This window comes from Zalophus californianus, chromosome 6 (genome assembly GCF_009762305.2).
Source record: "Zalophus californianus isolate mZalCal1 chromosome 6, mZalCal1.pri.v2, whole genome shotgun sequence".
Taxonomy (NCBI): domain Eukaryota; kingdom Metazoa; phylum Chordata; class Mammalia; order Carnivora; family Otariidae; genus Zalophus; species Zalophus californianus.
Window position 1 is genome coordinate 110,121,220 of NC_045600.1, and position 18,483 is coordinate 110,139,702.

Consider the following 18,483-nt stretch of genomic DNA (forward strand, 5'->3'; position numbering starts at 1 on the left):
GGGCTCGAACTCACGACTCCGAGATCAAGAGTCACACACTCTTCTGACTGAGCCAGACAGGCACCCCAGTAATAAAGTATTTTTAAATTAAGGTATATACATTGGGGGTCTTTTAGATATAATGCTACTGCACACTTAACAGACTACAGTATAGGGGCACCTGGGTGGCTCAGTCAGTCAAGGTCTGCCTTCAGCTCAGGTCATGATCCCAGGGTCCTGGGATCGAACCCCACATCAGGCTCCTTGCTCAGCAGGGAGTCTGCTTCTCCCTCTCCCTCTGCTTCCCCCTCAACTTGTGTGCTCTCTCTCCTGCTCACTCTCTAAGTAAATAAAAATCTTAAAAAAAAATACAGACTACAGTATAATGCAAATATAATTTTTATATGTGCTGGGAAACCAAAAAATTCATTTGACTCACTTTATTGGCAATATTTGCTTTGCTGCAATAATTGCTTTATTGCAATGGTCTGGGACTGAACTGCAATATCTCTGAGGTGTGCTTATAGAAGTTTATGGTCCTATGCTATCTAATTAATACAAGTATACACAAGACAGCAAACCACCATGATTCTAACAAAATCAGTAAACAAAAGCATCACCTGGAAACAGAAAACAGCAGAAGAATATGCCATTTTAACTTTTGCTTAACACCTCTCAAGTTTATGGGAGTGTTCTAATTTATTTATTTATTTATTTTTTTGCTATACCTAATTATCTCAGTGCTCTGATGAAGCATTTAAGGCTCCAATTTTGGGCTAGAGTTCACTTTCTTAACACTACATAGTAAACTATAAAAGCCCAAATAAAATGCTTTTGTCTTGTCATATGGAAAACAGCTATACAACCTATATTTTAATGGTGTTTCAGTCATAAAATAAACCATTTAATTATGGAATCTTCCTCCTCTGACATAATCCACATAATAATTATTTTTTAAACACTGATTAACACAGAACATTGTATGGTTAAACAAAATGATTTTTCATCAAATAAAAATTACTTATATTAAAACAAACATATTTATTTACATTAATAACCATCATTTTTCATTGCAATACTAATACTAATACTAGTTTTCTAAAATGAATACAAATTTAGGATTTATGGCCCAAAACAGATATATTTAAATCAATAAGAAGTTATGTAAAGTTGTTAAATTATTTGCTTCCTAATACATATTAAAACAATACTTTCTGTAAGATAATATGACCCAAACATTCGTGTCAAAAGTCAATTCTTTTAGAAAGGATTGGGCAAGAAAACAGAATCACAAAATATAGCAGGCTGCCCTCCTTCCCCTGTTCATCTCCCCCATGTTTCGTGCTCCTTCTCTTCCCACCAGACCCCACTACAAACAACACAGCAATACTTTACAAAGAAGATACCTTTTGTTTTCTTTTTACCTGAATGTTTCGATGCTCCCTCTGACTTGACTTCATATTTACTTCATCTAGCATGTATGGCAAATTTCGCTTTAGTGAAACATAAGAGAACACAGGTTGGCAAGTATGGAAATACAGAAAAGTACATTTTCCTCGGTAGGCAACATTTAGGGATGTGCTGCTTATCCAACATGAAATTTTACTGTATGTAACACAAGATGGCAGTGTTTGCACTTAAAACTCCAAGTGGAAAGCATCTTTAAGAGTATAGGTTTTATTTTTATTTTTTATTATTAACATATAATGAATTATTTGTTTCAGGGGTACAGGTTTGTGATTCATCAGTCTTACACAATTCACAGCACTCACCATAGCACATACCTTCCCCAAAGGACTACAGGTTTTACATAAATCAACTATGATTTATTTTAAAATATGAAGACATAATAAAATTTAAAATCCTGTTAAGGATTTATTTTTACTAAAGTTACCAAGATTTAAAAAGTAGAATTTGTACTAGACACAAAACTAAAGTTGCACTATAAGGCATCATCAACCATTCCCAAAGGAAAAATCTAGTACTTAAAAAGGAGAGGGAGTTACATCAATGTTGAAAAGAAATATGGAAATTACTTATTTCTTTAAGCACTGATAAAATATCAAAGGGTATGGTAAGAAAGAGACAGACAACCCTCTGACCAGAGCTCTGTAAAAGATCTCTAAATGACTTGGTTCAGTACATGTTCTGTTTTGTACACTTACTGCTTTGAAACCTTATTCCAGCCTAGAGATTTGCTTTAATAAAAAAACATAACATAATTATTAAACAAGAGAGCATATAACCTTTTTTTTGCCCAAAGTGACATTTAAATCTACATAATAATTTAGAAAGCTATGGTCTTTCTTTTTGAGAGCTTAAAAAAAAAAAAAGCTAGTGCTTTAATTTTCCAAGAAAATTTTTTAATGTTTTGTATTATTTGTTGAGTCTTGTTTAACCAAGTGTTTTAACTATCATTCTAATGAGTTTGGATTTAGAATTAGAGGGACAAGGTCCGATTAGAAAGATATTCCATATCCATGACTTGGCCCAAACTACATTTCTAGCTTCATTCCTTCCAGCAAAGGACTGTTCTTTGTGTGGGGTCTGAGCCATTTCCTCATTCTACCTTCATCCCTGCCTTCCCTTCAGAGGGTCCTTCATCATCTGGCAACTGCTTACCTCACCCGCCTTTCCTCCTCAGTCATGCGCACATCACTCCTCCATGCTGACGGTCTACTGCCCCATGGATGTGTTAAACATACTCCTGCATCAGGGGGCTGGCACCAGCCCTTCCCTCTGCCTGCTAAGGCTTCTCCTACAGAACCCCTTGGCTCCCTTCTCGCTTCCTTCACACCTCTGCTCAATGTCACTTCCGGAGAGAGGCCTTTGCTGACCACGCCATCTAAAATAGCTTCCTGCCCTCTCCCCAATTCGTCCCCTAATTCTGTTTCACTTTTCTTCAAAGCAGATGCTATGATACTAAACACTAGCATTTGCTTATTGTTCTCTTCTCTCACCAGGCTGGGAGCAACATGAGACGGGAACTTTGCACACTATGATTCGCCAGCACCTAGAATAGTAAGTGGCATATCGTAGGTGCCCCACAGAGGTCTGTTAGGCAAACAACTGAGTAAGTCTTATTTTTAAAACTATACTGTAGTCTTCCTGATTACAGGGACTCTATGTCCCTTGGTACAGTAACAAATCCTATCTACAGCAGCTATTTTAAAAGGTATTCAACAAAGAATGGAAATACTGAGTTTTACTGTTCCTAGCAGAATATTAACTCTGTGTATTCACTTAGATAACTCCTGGAGCACCAAACAGAATACCATTCCCACATTAATATTCAATAATTCCTTATTTTAAATATCTATGTATTTCAGAAATCACTTTCTCTGCTCCCATATAAGATAGCTGGTACAGACACAACACGGTGCATTTTTTTTTCCACTCTACTCCCACTTAGGTCGTCTGAGGAATGGGAGAGAAGGTAAAAACAGCTGATCCAGATAGAAAGGCAAAGTGATGGCAGACAGGACCCAGGCATGAATGTATTACTTAATTCTGATGGATTGGAGAGGAAAACATGCTTTAATATAGCTTTCAGATTCTGGTGAGAGGTCAAGGAATGATGTGCAGTGAGAATGATGATCAGAATTTCTCAGAAGGTACCTGATTACTCTCCTCAGGGTTTGGAAGGGCTCAGGTTCCTCTCACTAGAGAAAAGCTGAAAGCCTGGAAGGAAACAGCCAGCAGAAGAGGAAAGCTGCCTACACTAGCTCTTGAGCAAGATGGTGACAGAGCAGTAAACCAGCCCCACTTACGCTAACCTGAAGAGATTAGGGAAAAACAACAAGACATTTACTGAGACTGGGACACAAAACCAGGGTTACATAGTGATTTGATAATAAAACTAGGGCAAAGTATGAATTCTTTCACATATTGTGTTTTTTTTCAAAGTCCTTTTTAAATATCAACAAGGCAAAAAAAGTACAAAGAAAGCAAAATATTAACAGTGGTATTGAAATCACAGTATATATTCAGTTTGGAATTCTGTTTTCTTCCTTTCTTAAAGGCCCTGGAAGAATTTTTCTGTAACAGTAAACATTTCACTCTATTAGTAAGGGAGAAATGTTTATGTTTATGACCTGCTAGGCTAACATTCATCATTTAAGAATCTCAACAAGGTACATTATCTCACATTTGAAAGGGCCGGAGGCTCAAGGCCAGCAATCAGGAAGATATTTATATCCTATTGGATACATTCACTGTATCACTGTCATTTAGATCCACTGTCTCAAACTGAGTGATTGCATCAAAGCCTCAGGATCTTAATACCTGGATTCTACATGGGCATGATTAACTGGGCAGAGAGAACAGCATGCACTTAAACGTGAAACAACTACGTATAATCATTAACCTGTAAACACTTTACCGAAATTGTACCATATATATAACTTTTAAAAATTAAAATTAAGATCTACCTGCTGTAAAGATGGTCCTTTCTTCCAAAGTTCTCTCCCTAAAGATTTAGAGAGAAAGAGAGGAGGAAGGGGAACAGCAAAATAGCAGGTTACCTTGGGTAGATTGCAGATTTTGAATTCCCTAACTATACAATTGAGTCATTAAAGAAATCAGTTTTAAAGTTCCCTCTAAAGCTTACTACTTTACAGTTAAAATGACAGTGACCTATGTTTACCTATCAAACTGCGAAATTATTATTTTTTTTTGTTATGATTACATCCAGAGAGATAATATCCAATGCTAGGAAAGGGAGGCAGTTGCAAAATACAAAATTTTAAACACTCCTAAAGTGGAAGGCAATTTGTCAATATATATCAAAAGCTTAAAGAAATGGGTATATCCTGAAATATATGATGCAATTTCTAGGAATTGGTCCTAAGACTATAATAAAAATGTGCTAAAATATATATGCATAATGACAGTCACTAAATTGTTATGGATGTTAGCAAAAACTGTAAACAAATGACACATACAGAAAATTGGTTAATTCAATTAAACTTAAATATATGGACTTTTATGCATTAATAAAAATCATACTATAGACAAAATGTTTATCTATGAGGGAAAACCCTTCAAAATTTATTACACAAAAAGTAATCTGCAGCTCACTACTAGTGACCTCAATTTCCCACATAGGGAAAAGACTAGAAGGCTATTCCTTCCTGCATAGGGAAAAGACTGGAAGGATATTTCTCTTTAATAAACATAGAAAAATACTAGATACGGTTATCTGATAAATACTGGTAGAATATTTTACATGCATGTTCAAACAATGATTCTTTCTTTAAAATTTTGTTAAGTATAAAAGCTAAGTGCTACAGCCCTCCTCATCAAAAAAAAAATATATATATATATATTAGTAAAACACGCTTGATTGGGCTCTTTCTCCTCATTCCTTAACCTACTCCATAGTACAGTAGAGTTTACTTGATAAACTAGCCAATCTACACAACAGGCACTGCCTCAAAGCAAGTGACTACTACACAACACAAATAACACAAAGCCATGGCACAGAGGGAGACAGACCAATGATGTGTAGCATTAAGGAATGCTTTGCTTCTTACAAACTGCAGTTCCACCATCTGAGTCTTTAAAAGCTGCTATTAGGCTAGACTTTTCTAGCTACTTTGCTACCTACCTATGTTGGTATTTTCTGACGCAGTCTTCAATAAAGTTAGAATGTCCAGATTGTCCCCAATTCTTGCATAGTAAGAACTATCATGGCCCAGGGCATCCAGCAGGCTTACGTCAGCACCATTTTTAAGTAAGACTTCTACAGCATCTTTACAACCATACTCGCAACCTAGCATGAGAGCAGTTCTAAGAGGGAAGACAGAAGCATAAAGGACATTGAGAAAGACCCAAGAAAATATTTCAGAAACCTGCCAGAGGCCCCCTTCTTAAAGAATAGATATAACTTTAAAAAGTCATACTTGTTATATTTTACTTCCTATTTTTATCTTCTATTTTAACTTCATCACATTTATAAAGACATTTGCTTTCTGTCTTAGTTTGCAGAGCTAAAAACCTTGCATCACTCACTTACATACATATGTTGCTTCTACTACCAAACTAACCTCCTTTACTCCAGTATTTCTATGTTCTACAAGTAAATTACCACAAAAATCTCCCATCACTGATACTGTTACCCCAACTGCCCAAAACCTACAGCTCTAAACCCAAACTATTCAAAGCCCCTTCATGAAGTGAACCTCATCATGCAAACCTCTTCAACGAATCCCTTCTACTCAAAAACAAAAATCCGATTTCAGTTCTGATTTCTCTCCTTAAAAGAGCTTTCCTTCTCCTAACTGGAGACCTTCACATCTTCACACTTAATTTTAAAAACCGCCTCCTCCATAAACCTTCCTTAATTATCCCCATTATCATGGACCACTGGTTTATTCTGCCTTGACAGGATCATCAGCACTGAAACACTTAACAATAAAAATAGCAATAATGCAATTAAGCAATTGAATCGTCATGGAAATTTAGAAGGACCCTTGAAATTATTTTGTCCCATTCCTATTTTTATTGCTGAGGAAACCAAAAAATACCTCATGAAATGAAGTGACTTATCCTATATCTAACACAGTCTTTGTGAATATTGGATTTCATAAGAAAACAGATTCTTGCTTTTATTCTATGTATATCCTATTTCTCTTTTATACTCCGCAATAGTTCCTGGAATACAATTTTATATACACCGGGCACCACCAACGAAGTTTTTTTATTAGGGAAAAAAATGTTATAGATAAGGAAAAAATACAGAGTTTTAATTTATTTTTAATTTCTTCTTAAATATAAGATTTTAACTTATTTTTTTTAAAGATTTATTTGAGAGAAAGAGAGCATGAGTTGCGGGGCGTACAGAGGGAGAGGGAGAAAGAGTCTTAAACAGACTCCATGCTGAGCATGGAGCCAGACACAGGGCTCGATCTCATAATCCTGAGATCACAACCTGAGCCAAAACCAAGAGTCAGATACTCAACTGACTGAGCCACCCAGGTGCCCCACATTTTAATTTATTTTTAAAGCCGTCTGCTACCTAGCCTATTTAATACACATTGCCATACCTCATCATTTGTGTGTGTGTGTGTGTGTGTGTGTGTGTGTGTGTGTGTGTGTGTGTGTGTGTGGTATTCCAAAATGCTTGGGAAAACATAAGATCTATAAAAAAAATAAGGCATTATACATGGATCAACCAGATCATCACTCTCTGATCCTAAACTTTATTTTTAAACCCAATTTTCTTAGTCATGCTTGGAACCAGATTACAGTATCTGCAAAAACAAAGTAATGCAAAAAAGCCACTTCCTTAATAATCACATTAATGACTTAATTGCTTAAGAATTTCCTCCTTTGAGAGGTCTGAAAAATAAAAACAAGTAGAACTATAAAATTGACATCTAAGGACTTTTTTTTATACCTATCTAATTCTAGTGAACTACAAAAAAATAGGATACATGTTTAGAAGAATAAAGTTAAGTCAATTTTTACTAGTAATTTTACTAGTAATCATTTACAAAACCCCCAAAATTTGTTATAATTATTGTAATGCTCCCACTAGGAGATGGGATGTATTTCAGACGCATCACTGTCGGAAACCCTGGGACCATGAACATGAGAATTATAATAGCAGTGCCACGAGACACTGGACCTAGAGGAGGGCAAGGGGAGAGCTACAGAGAGAAAGTATTAGTGCACACCAACTAAAATGACATGGAACACAGAAGCAAAAATAAATGCAGGGAACCTCAGGGTGTGGAAATGAACTTGGTTTCAGAGAAGGAGATAGCACTATGCCCAGGCAGGGTAAGGAGAAACAACACACTGAGAAAGTCTATACCGAAAAACATCAAGCTCCAGGACATCCAAGAACCTTTACTCTCAAAAGATTCACTAACAAAGAAGCAGACTGAAGGTGGGATTTTTTTATTGTTCTCCCTCATTTTCTTATCTGAGTGCATCTTTCATTAAAGATTGTTTTAAAGCTTTAAAATAAATAACTGGGATAGAATTCCTCTTTCTTCGGTTTTCTAACCTGAACACAGGCTCTAATCACTGCTTTGTATTCCACATTTACCCTGTCATCTCCCCTTATTTCCCTCTTCTTCCTTCATCAGACTCTGGGGAAAAGAGAAAGAAAACAAAAGTGGGTGCTAATTCCAAGGAAAGAGAGATCCAAAGGGGGATGGAAAGGACAAGTCACAGCGGCAGAGTTTCAGAGTCACTGTGAATCCAGCTGGTGTCCACGGAGCTGTGATAAAAAGAATTACCTGTTTTGTTTGTCTCTGGAATTAATCTCCGCCCCCCTATCTATCAGCAGTTGACATACTGTTGGCCTACACATCTGAGTAGCCAGAACCAGTGGTGTCCGCCCATCCTAAGCAACAAGAAAAATAAAACAGCATTAAGACAACAAATCTCGCAAAACATAAAAGTTAGAGTACATGAGTTGAAATGACAATAAACATAAACGGACTTACCACATCTTTGGCATTCACGGAGGCCCCATGGTCACAAAGCAGCTGTATGCTGGAAGGACAGTCTGCCATGGCTTTGAGGAACAAAGAAAAATGATAAATGGTGAACATCTGTTGGTAAGACACACGGTGATTTGCTACATCCATATAAGGCATAAGTTCTTCAATTTCTAAACTACCAAGCTTCACATCGTCCACTCTCAGTTTAGCATAATAAGCACCGACTTTAGAAAATGGGTTAGACCAGATCATTTTATAAATGTTACACAATTTACTGGGACCAAGGAATATTGCTACCCTTGCAGAAGACAATATACTGCTACCCTAAGTGTAAACGTAGAAATAAAAATCAGGGGCCGGAGCAAGATGGCAGAGGAGTAGGAGACCTAGATTTCATCTGGTCTCAGGAATTCAGCTCAATAGGGATCAAACCATTCTGAACACCTACGAACTCAACAGGAGATCGAAGAGGAGAGTAGCAACAACTCTCTGAACAGAGGAGCGACCACTTACTGTAAGGTAGGACATGCGGAGAAGTGAATCTGAGGCGATATTCGGGAGGATAGACGGCGGGGGAGGGGACCTCCATCAGCCGCTTCTGGCAAGTGATAGAGGAGCGGAGCACAAAATCGGACCTTTTAGAAGTTGGCGCCACTGAGGGACGTCGCTGCAGTGGCTAAGCGGGGGGGTGGAATCCTCCTGGGACAGTGTGGTCTCAGGACCCTCGGGGTCACAGAAAGACCGGGGGTGCCTGAGTGCGGCAGAGCTCCCAGGTATCGGAGCGGGGAAGCCGGCTGCAGAGACGGAGCCAAGGCGCGGGCTCTCAGCTCGGGGTTGCCATAAACCGTGACTGGCGACACAGTCGGGCCACTGCTCCTTCAGCAGGGACCCAACAAGCGGCAGAGCCGGGGAGACTCCCCTTTCTCCCCCGGGGAGGAGCAGCGCGGGAACGCACCGCAGGGATCTACTGGGTTTGGAGACTCCACACGGGATCGGGGGCCAGAGATACAAACGCTCGGTCACAGGCCGGGTGAGCACGGAGTGCGGCAGGAGACCAGGGAGACGGGAGTGACTGCTTTTCTCTGGGGGCGCACTGAGGAGCGGGGCCCCGAGTTCTCAGCTCCTCCGGGTGGAGATTGGGAGGCCACCATTTTCGCCCTGATCCTCCAAAGCTGTATGGAAAGCTTGCAGGGAACAAAAGCTCCTGAGAGCAAACCCCAGCAGCTTGCTTAGCCCATACCGACAAGGGCGGAGACAATTCAGCCTCCAGCAAAGACATTTGGAAACCACAGCAACAGGCCCCTCCCCCAGAAGATCAGCACGAACAGCCAGAAAGCCAAGACCAAGTTTACCAATCAAGGACAACGGGAGAACTCCAGCGCTAGGGGAATACTGCACATAGAATTCATGGCTTTTTTTTTTTTTTTACCATGATTCATTAGTTCATCAAAGTTAATTTTTTAACTGTTTTTTTTTTAATTTTTCTTTTTCCCTTTTTCAACCATCTTATCAATCCCTTTTTTAAAAAAAAACATTTTTTATTTTTCATTTTTAGAGTCATATTTTATCCCTTCATAGTAGTTACCCTTATTTTTGGCATATATATATAAGTTGTTCTCTCTTTAAAATTTTGAGATACAGTTTCTTCTAACAGATCAAAATATACCCTAAATCACTAGTGTATGGCTTTGTTCTAGTCTCCTGCCTGATCACATTCTCTCCCTTTTTTTTTTAAATCTTCTTTCTTTCTTCAAACAACTTATCTTATCAATTCCTTTTATAAAATCTTTTATAATTTTCATCTTTACAGTCATCTTCCATCCCTTCATTGTATCAACCCTTATTTTGTACATATATGTCTTTCATCCTTTAAAATTTAGGAGGCACTTTTTTCTAACAGACCAAAATACGCCCAAAATCTAGTGTGTGGCACTGATCTATGCACTATCCTGAACATATTTGATCATATTCTGCTTTTTTTGTATTGTTCTGTTTTTGTTTTTATCTTTTTTTTTCTCTTTCTTTTTTCTTTCTTTCCCTTTCTTTTCCCCTGGTTTCAGGTCTTTTCTGATTTGTATACACTATATTTGCTGGGGACGATGTTAACCTGTTAGCATTCTGTTCTGTCATTCATCTGTTCTCCTCCGGACAAAATGACAAGACGAAAAAAATCACCTCAGCAAAAAGAACAAGAGGTAGTACCGTCAGCCAGAGACCTACTCAATACGGACATTAGTACGATGTCGGGCCTAGAGTTCAGAATCATGACTTTAAAGATACTAGCTGGGCTTGAAAAAAGCGTGGAAGTTATTAGAGAAACCCTTTCTGGAGAAATAAAAACTAAAATCTAACCAAGTCCAAATCAAAAAGGCTATTGATGAGGTGCAATCAAAAATGGGGGCACTAACTGCTAGGATAAATGAGGCAGAAGAGAATCAGTGATATAGAAGACCAAATGATGGAAAATATAGAGGCTGAGAAAAAGAGAGATAAACAACTACGGGATCACGAGGGCAGAATTCGAGAGATAAGCGATACGATAAGACGAAACAACATTAGAATAATTGGGATCCCAGAAGAAGAAGAAAGAGAGAGAGGGGCAGAAGGTATATTGGAGCAAATTATAGCAGAGAACTTCCCTAATGTGGGGAAGGAAACAGGCATCAAAATCCAGGAGGCACAGAGAACCCCTCTCAAAATCAATAATAATAGGTCAACACCCCGACATCTAATACTAAAACTTACGAGTCTCAGAGACAAAGAGAAAATCCTGAAAGCAGCTCGGGAGAAGAGATATGTAACCTACAATGGTAGAAATATTAGATTGGCAACAGACCTATCCACAGAGACCTGGCAGGCCAGAAAGGACTGGCAAGATATCTTCAGAGCACTAAACGAGAAAAATATGCAGCCAAGAATACTATATCCAGCTAGGCTGTCATTGAAAATTGAAGGAGAGATAAAAAGCTTCCAGGACAAACAAAAACTAAAGGAATTTGCAAATACGAAACCAGCCCTAGAAGAAATATTGAAAGGGGTCCACTAAGCAAAGAGAGAGCCTAAAAGCACCATAGATCAGAAAGGAACATAGACAATATAAAGTCACAGTCACCTTACAGGCAATACAATGGCACTAAATTCATACCTTTCAATAGTTACCCTGAATGTAAATGGGCTAAATGCCCCAATCAAAAGACACAGGCTATCAGATTGGATTAAAAAACAAGACCCATCGATATGCTGTCTGCAAGAGACTCATTTTAGACCCAAAGACACCCCCACCTTGAAAGTGAGGGGGTGGAAAACCATTTACCATGCTAATGGACACCAAAAGAAAGCTGGGGTGGCAATCCTTGTATCAGACAAACTAGATTTTAAAACAAAGGCTGTAATCAGAGATGAGGAAGGACACTATATCCTACTTAAAGGGTCTATCCCCCAAGAAGATCTAACAATTGTAAATATCTATGCCCCTAACATGGGAGCAGCCAATTATATAAGCCAATTAGTAACAAAAGCGAAGAAACACATGGACAACAATACAATAATAGTGGGGGACTTTAACACCCCCTGACTGAAATGGACAGATCATCTAAGCAAAAGATCAAAAAGGAAATAAAGACTTTAAATGAAACACTGGACCAAATGGACTTCACAGACATATTCAGAACATTCCATCCCAAAGCAACGGAATACACATTCTTCTCTAGTGCCCATGGAACATTCTCCAGAATTGATCACATCCGAGGTCACGAATCAGGTCTCAACCGGTACCAAAAGACTGGGATTATTCCCTGAATATTTTCAGACCACAGTGCTTTGAAACTAGAACTCAATCACAAGAGGAAAGTCGGAAAGAACTCAAATACATGGAGGCTAAAGAGCATCCTACTAAAGAATGAATGGGTCAACCAGGAAATTAAAGAAGAATTTAAAAAATTCATGGAAACCAATGAAAATGAAAACACAACTGTTCAAAATCTTTGGGATACAGCAAAGGCAGTCCTGAGAGGAAAGTATATAGCAATACAAGCCTTTCTCAAGAAACAAGAAAGGTCTCAAATATACAACCTAACCCTACACCTAAAGGAGCTGGAGAAAGAAGAGCAAATAAAGCCTAAATCCAGCAGGAGAAGAGAAATAATAAAGATCAGAGCAGAAATCAATGAAATAGAAACCAAAAGAAATCAATGAACTAGAAACCAAAAGAACAGTAGTACAGAGCAACGAAACTAGGAGCTGGTTCTTTGAAAGAATTAACAAGAGTGATAAACCCCTGGCCAGACTTATCAAAAAGAAAAGAGAAATGACCCAAATCAACAAAATCATGAATGAAAGAGGAGAGATCACAACCAACAGCAAAGACATACAAACAATTACAAGAACATATTATGAGCAACTCTATGCCAGCAAATTAGATAACCTGGAAGAAATGGGTGCAATCCTAGAGATGTATCAACTACCAAAATTGAACCAGGAAGAAACAGAAAACCTGAAGAGACCTATAACCACTAAGGAAATTGAAGCAGTCATCCAAAATCTCCCAAAGTCAAACAAAAGCCCAGGGCCAGATGGCTTCCCAGGGGAATTCTACCAAACATTTCAAGAAGAATTAATACCTATTCTCCTGAAACTGTTCCAAAAACTAGAAATGGAAGGAAAACTTCCAAACTCGTTTTATGAGGCCACCATTACCTTGATCCCAAAACCAGACAAAGACCCCATCCAAAAGGAGAATTACAGACCAATATCCTCGATGAACATGGATGCAAAAATTCTCACCAAAATACTAGCCAATAGGATCCAACAGTACATTAAAAGGATTATTCACCACGAACAAGTGGGATTTATCCCTGGGCTGCAAGGATGGTTCAACATCCGCAAATCAATCAATGTGATACAATACATTAACAAAAGAAAGAACAAGAATCACATGATCCTCTCAATAGATGCAGAAAAAGCATTTGACAAAGTACAGCATCCTTTCTTGATCAAAACTCTTCAGAGTATAGGGATAGAGGGTACCTACCTCAATATCATAAAAGCCATCTATGAAAAACCTACAGCGAATATCATTCTCATGGGGGAAAGCTGAGAGCTTTTCCCCTAAGGTCAGGAACGCATCAGGGATGTCCACTCTCACCACTGCTATTCAACATAGTATTAGAAGTCCTAGCCACAGCAATCAGACACCAAAAAGAAATCAAAGGCATCCAAATCGGCAAAAAGGAAGACAAACTCTCACTCTTTGCATATGATATGATACTGTATGTGGAAAACCCAAAAGACTCCACCCCAAAACTGCTAGAACTCATACAGGAATCCAGTCAAGTAGCAGGATATAAAATCAATGCACAGAAATCAGTGGCATTCCTATACACCAACAACAAGACAGGAGAAAGACAAATCAAGGAGTCGATCCCATTTACAATTGCACCCAAAACCATAAGATACCTAGGAATAAATCTAACCAGAGACAAAGGATCTGTACTCAGAAAACTATAAAATACTCATGAAAGAAATTGAAGAAGACACAAAGAAATGGAAAAATGTTCCATGCTCATGGATTGGGAGAACCAACATTGTGAAGATGTCAATGCTACCTAGAATAATCTACACATTCAATGCAATCCCCATCAAAATACCATCCACTTTTTTCAAAGAAATGGAACAAATCATCCTAAAATTTGTATGGAACCAGAAGAGACCCCGTGTAGCCAGAGGAATCTTGAAAAAGAAAAGCAAAGCTGGCGGCATCACAATTCCGGATTTCCAGCTCTATTACAAAGCTGTCATCATCAAGACAGTATGGTACTGGCACAAAAACAGACACATAGATCAATGGAACAGAATCAAGAGCCCAGAAATGGACCCTCAACTCTACGGTCAACTTATCTTTGACAAAGCAAGAAAGAATGTCCAATGGCAAAAAGACAGTCTCTTCAACAAATGGTGTTGGGAAAATTGGACAGCCACATTGCAGAAGAATGAAACTGGACCATTTCCTTACACCACACACAAAAATAGACTCCAAGTGGTTGAAAGACCTAAATGTGAGACAGGAGTCCATCAAAATCCTAAAGGAGAACACAGGCAGCAACCTCTTCGACCTCAGCCGCAGCAACTTCTTCCTAGAAACATCGCCAAAGGCAAGGGAAGCAAGGGCAAAAATGAACTCTTGGGATTTCATCAAGATAAAAAGCTTTTGCACAGCAAAAGAAACAGTCCACAAAACCAAAAGACAACCGACAGAATGGGAGAAAATATTTGCAAATGACATATCAGATAAAGGGCTAGTATCCAAAATCTATAAAGAACTTATCCAACTCAACACCCAAAGAACAAATAATCCAATCAAGAAATGGGCAGAAGACATGAACAGACATTTTTCCAAAGAAGACATCCAAATGGCCGACAGACACATGAAAAAGTGCTCAACATCGCTCAGCATCAGGGAAATCCAAATCAAAACCTCAATGAGATACCACCTCACACCAGTCAGAATGGCTAAAATGAACAAGTCAGGAAACGACAGATGTCAGCGGGGATGTGGAGAAAGGGGAACCCTCCTACACTGTTGGTGGGAATGCAAGCTGATGCAACCCCTCTGGAAAACAGTATGGAGGTTCCTCAAACAGTTGAAAATAGAGCTACCCTACGATCCAGCAATTGCACTACTGGGTATTTACCACAAAGATACAAATGTAGGGATCCGAAGGGGTACGTGCACCCCAATGTTTATAGCAGCAATGTCCACAATAACCAAACTGTGGAAAGCGCCAAGATGTCCATCGACAGATGAATGGATAAAGAAGATGTGGTATATATACACAATGGAATATTATGCAGCCATCAAAAGGAATGAGATCTTGCCATTTGCAAGGACGTGGATGGAACTGGAGGGTGTTATGCTGCGTGACATAAGTCCATCAGAGAAAGACATGTATCATAGGACCTCACTGATAGGAGGAATTCTTAATCTCAGGAAACAAACCGAGGGCTGCTGGAGTGATGGGGGGTGGGAGGGATGCAGTGGCTGGGTGATAGACATTGGGGCGGGTATGTGCTATGGTGAGCGCTGTGAATTGTGCAAGACTGTTGAATCACAGATCTGTACTTGTGAAACAAATAATCCAATATATGTTAAGAAAAAAGAAAAAGAAGAAGATAGCAGGAGGGGAAGAATGAAGGGGAGTAAGAAGGAGGGGGAGACGAACCATGAGAGACGATGGACTCTGAAAAACAAACTTAGGGTTCTAGAGGGGAGGTAGGTGGGGGATGGGTTAGCCTGGTGATGGGTATTAAAGAGGGCACATTCTGCATGGAGCACTGGGTGTTATGTACAAACAATGAATCATGGAACACTACATCAAAAACTAATGATGTAATACATGGTGATTAACATAACAATAAAAAAATTTAAAAAAATAAAATAAAAATCAAGGGGCACCTGGGTGGCTCAGTCGTTAAGCGTCTGCCTTCTGCTGGGGTCATGATCCCAGGGTCCTGGGATCAAGCCCCACATCAGGTTCCCCACTCAGCGGGGAGCCTGCTTCTTCCTCTCCCACTCCCCCTGCTTGTGTTCCTTCTCTCGCTGTGTCTCTCTCTCTCTCTCTCTCTCAAATAAATAAATAAATAAATCTTTAAAAAAATTAAATTTTCTACTTATAATATATTCTTAAATGTGGCTACAACTGACTTGATCCTTGAAGGGTTAGCTCAATTTTTTTTAAATGAATCATATTCAGGTCTTTATAGATGAGTCACAGTAAAAAAGGTTTGACTCATATAATTCATATTTCCTTTTAAAATCAGAAATTGCAATGTCTGCCTTTGATGATGCAAAGCAGGGTCATTTTGCTGAAAATTAATTGTAAAACCACACACTGCTTCTTCTCCAACCAACACTAGAGTTCATATTTGTATTAGGAAAAAAAATTATTGTTAACATCATAAAATAGGATTGTGTTTCAACTCCCCATGAGTTTTTATTAAAAGTTTTTATATTATTATTAATAAATACTCCCTGTATTTATTATGAGTCGAGACTAGATTATTAGCCACAAAAAGTACTGACAAAGCATTCTTTTGTGTGTGTGTGAAATTCCACAGAATAAAACACATAAGAAAATCAAATAAATTTTCATTTCTGCTGTCTTTAATCCAGCAAGTCTTTTATATAAAATATAGAATCAGTTTTTAAAAAAAGAAACAAACTGAATACATTAATTCAGGAATTGTAAAACTAACAACCATTCAGGCCCAATTAAAAATAAGAATGATAAAATGTAAAGCATAATAAATTCTGGAGCTATAGTATATTGAACCAGTAAAGTCAGTAGTAAAGGTGCTATGGTGGAGAGTGGCGCTGTCTCCCAGCTGTGATGACCCTTCCTTCCACAGTAACGAAGCTGGGCTGGGCACATGCGGGCTCACCTGGACACCACAGTTCCCAGACTCCCTTGCATGCAGCCATGACCACGTGCATTAGATCTCATCAGTGGAATGTGACAGGAGTGATGTGTGCTACCTTCTGACTCTAGGGCTTAAAAGAGTGGTTTATACATTCCTCCATGACCTTTCCCCTTCCTGTTAGCAGGAAAACAGAAGTGCCTGCCAGCAACTTCAGCCTTAAAGATAAAGACAATGTGCTACGCAATGGTGGAACAGCAAAATGGAAGAAATCTGGGTCCCTGAATAGCCACAGGGAACAGAGGCACAAGCCCATCTGAACATGAGGATTTTGACATGAAAGAAAGCAATCCTTTGAAGCTTTTTAATTCAGTGTTATTTTATAGTGTCTCTGTCACAGCTGCCAAGCCTTATCCCTGAGACAAAACTGCTATCAGGAGTTAGGTGCTATTACAATAAATACCTAAATCATATGGCACTGTCTTAGTGGTTGAGTACTAGGTAATGACTAAACATATTTCAGGCTAGAAATCCTGTGATTTTTCTCATTCTGTGGCAAAACATTTGAAAGAGCTATTGTCCATCATCATTTAGAAGATGTACCACGTGGCAATAGAGCCTTTTGAGGTGAAGCAATAGAAAAGACCCAAATTTTAGTGCACATTGGCAGCTGCTTACTTTTAGTAAGGTATGGTAAGAAAGAGAAGAGGTCAAGCAAGAATCAGCCAATTTATGAACACAGATGAAAGGGAACAGACAATGTCTAGATATTTGGGACCTCAGAGATGTGGGGAAGCCGACCATTTCTGTGTCAAGCAGCAAAATTTAACACTGTTGTTGGTCACAACTTTTCTCAAGGAACTCCCACAAAGGAGAAAAAAAAGTCTGCTCTTGGAATAAACATCATGGTAAGGATATTATAATCCCATTCAAGAGTATTATTTCAGATGGCTGGGAGGTGGCAGCCATTAAATGAGGCAGAGTCATGACTCTACAAATAAGGATAAGAACTAAAGGAGGGTTAAGAACTTTATGTCCAGAAAATAACTTTGGAGATGGACAAATGGAAATGGCTGGAAACAAATAAACCAAAAAGCCAACCAAGGTTTTCTGGGAACCATACTACACAAGGTCCCAGAAGGCCAGTCTGCTAACACTCATGATTGTTCCAACCCTTAAGCTGCCTCTACAGAGGACATGCTCTCTGCCATGCAATTTATCTGGGATCCTAGAGAATACCAGACAAGTAAGAACCTCCCAGAAGGCAGAGCTAGGGCCCATAGAGAAGAACAGATAAGGCATTTCTCCTTAAAACCAAAAACCACACTGGGGTCATTGTGAGGCTCAAATGACGATGCTTATGAAAATGCTTTGCAAATACCACCACTTTATACAAAAATAAAAGAAAAAATACCTTGTGTAAAAAATTAAACTATCATAAAAGCACGTAAAACATAAAAAGAAAAAAGCTGAAATAAATTAATGTACCAAAGTTTGAAGGAAATTTGCGGTATATTGCATTTTTAACACAGGCCACCTTGATCTACTGCAGATATTCCATAAACATGACAAGGCAGGGTAGCTACTTTTCTTTACTTTGGCTTTCCAGCAAACTGTAGGAATGTCAGACTTAGAA

At 38.7% G+C, this 18,483-nt stretch overlaps 1 protein-coding gene across 8 annotated transcripts in view; it reads right to left on the bottom strand.

Moving 5' to 3' along the window:
- UACA (uveal autoantigen with coiled-coil domains and ankyrin repeats) overlaps positions 1-18,483 on the bottom strand; it is a 141,111-nt gene that overhangs the window by 22,372 nt on the left and 100,256 nt on the right. For all 8 annotated transcript variants that reach the window (XM_027569680.2, XM_027569681.2, XM_027569675.2 and 5 more), the window contains 5 exons: positions 8,439-8,509; positions 8,229-8,335; positions 5,588-5,769; positions 4,410-4,447; positions 1,404-1,472 (listed from right to left, as the gene is read on the bottom strand). In XM_027569680.2, coding sequence (XP_027425481.1) covers positions 1,404-1,472; positions 4,410-4,447; positions 5,588-5,769; positions 8,229-8,335; positions 8,439-8,509 — 467 coding nt within the window. The remainder of the gene's footprint in view (positions 1-1,403; positions 1,473-4,409; positions 4,448-5,587; positions 5,770-8,228; positions 8,336-8,438; positions 8,510-18,483) is intronic.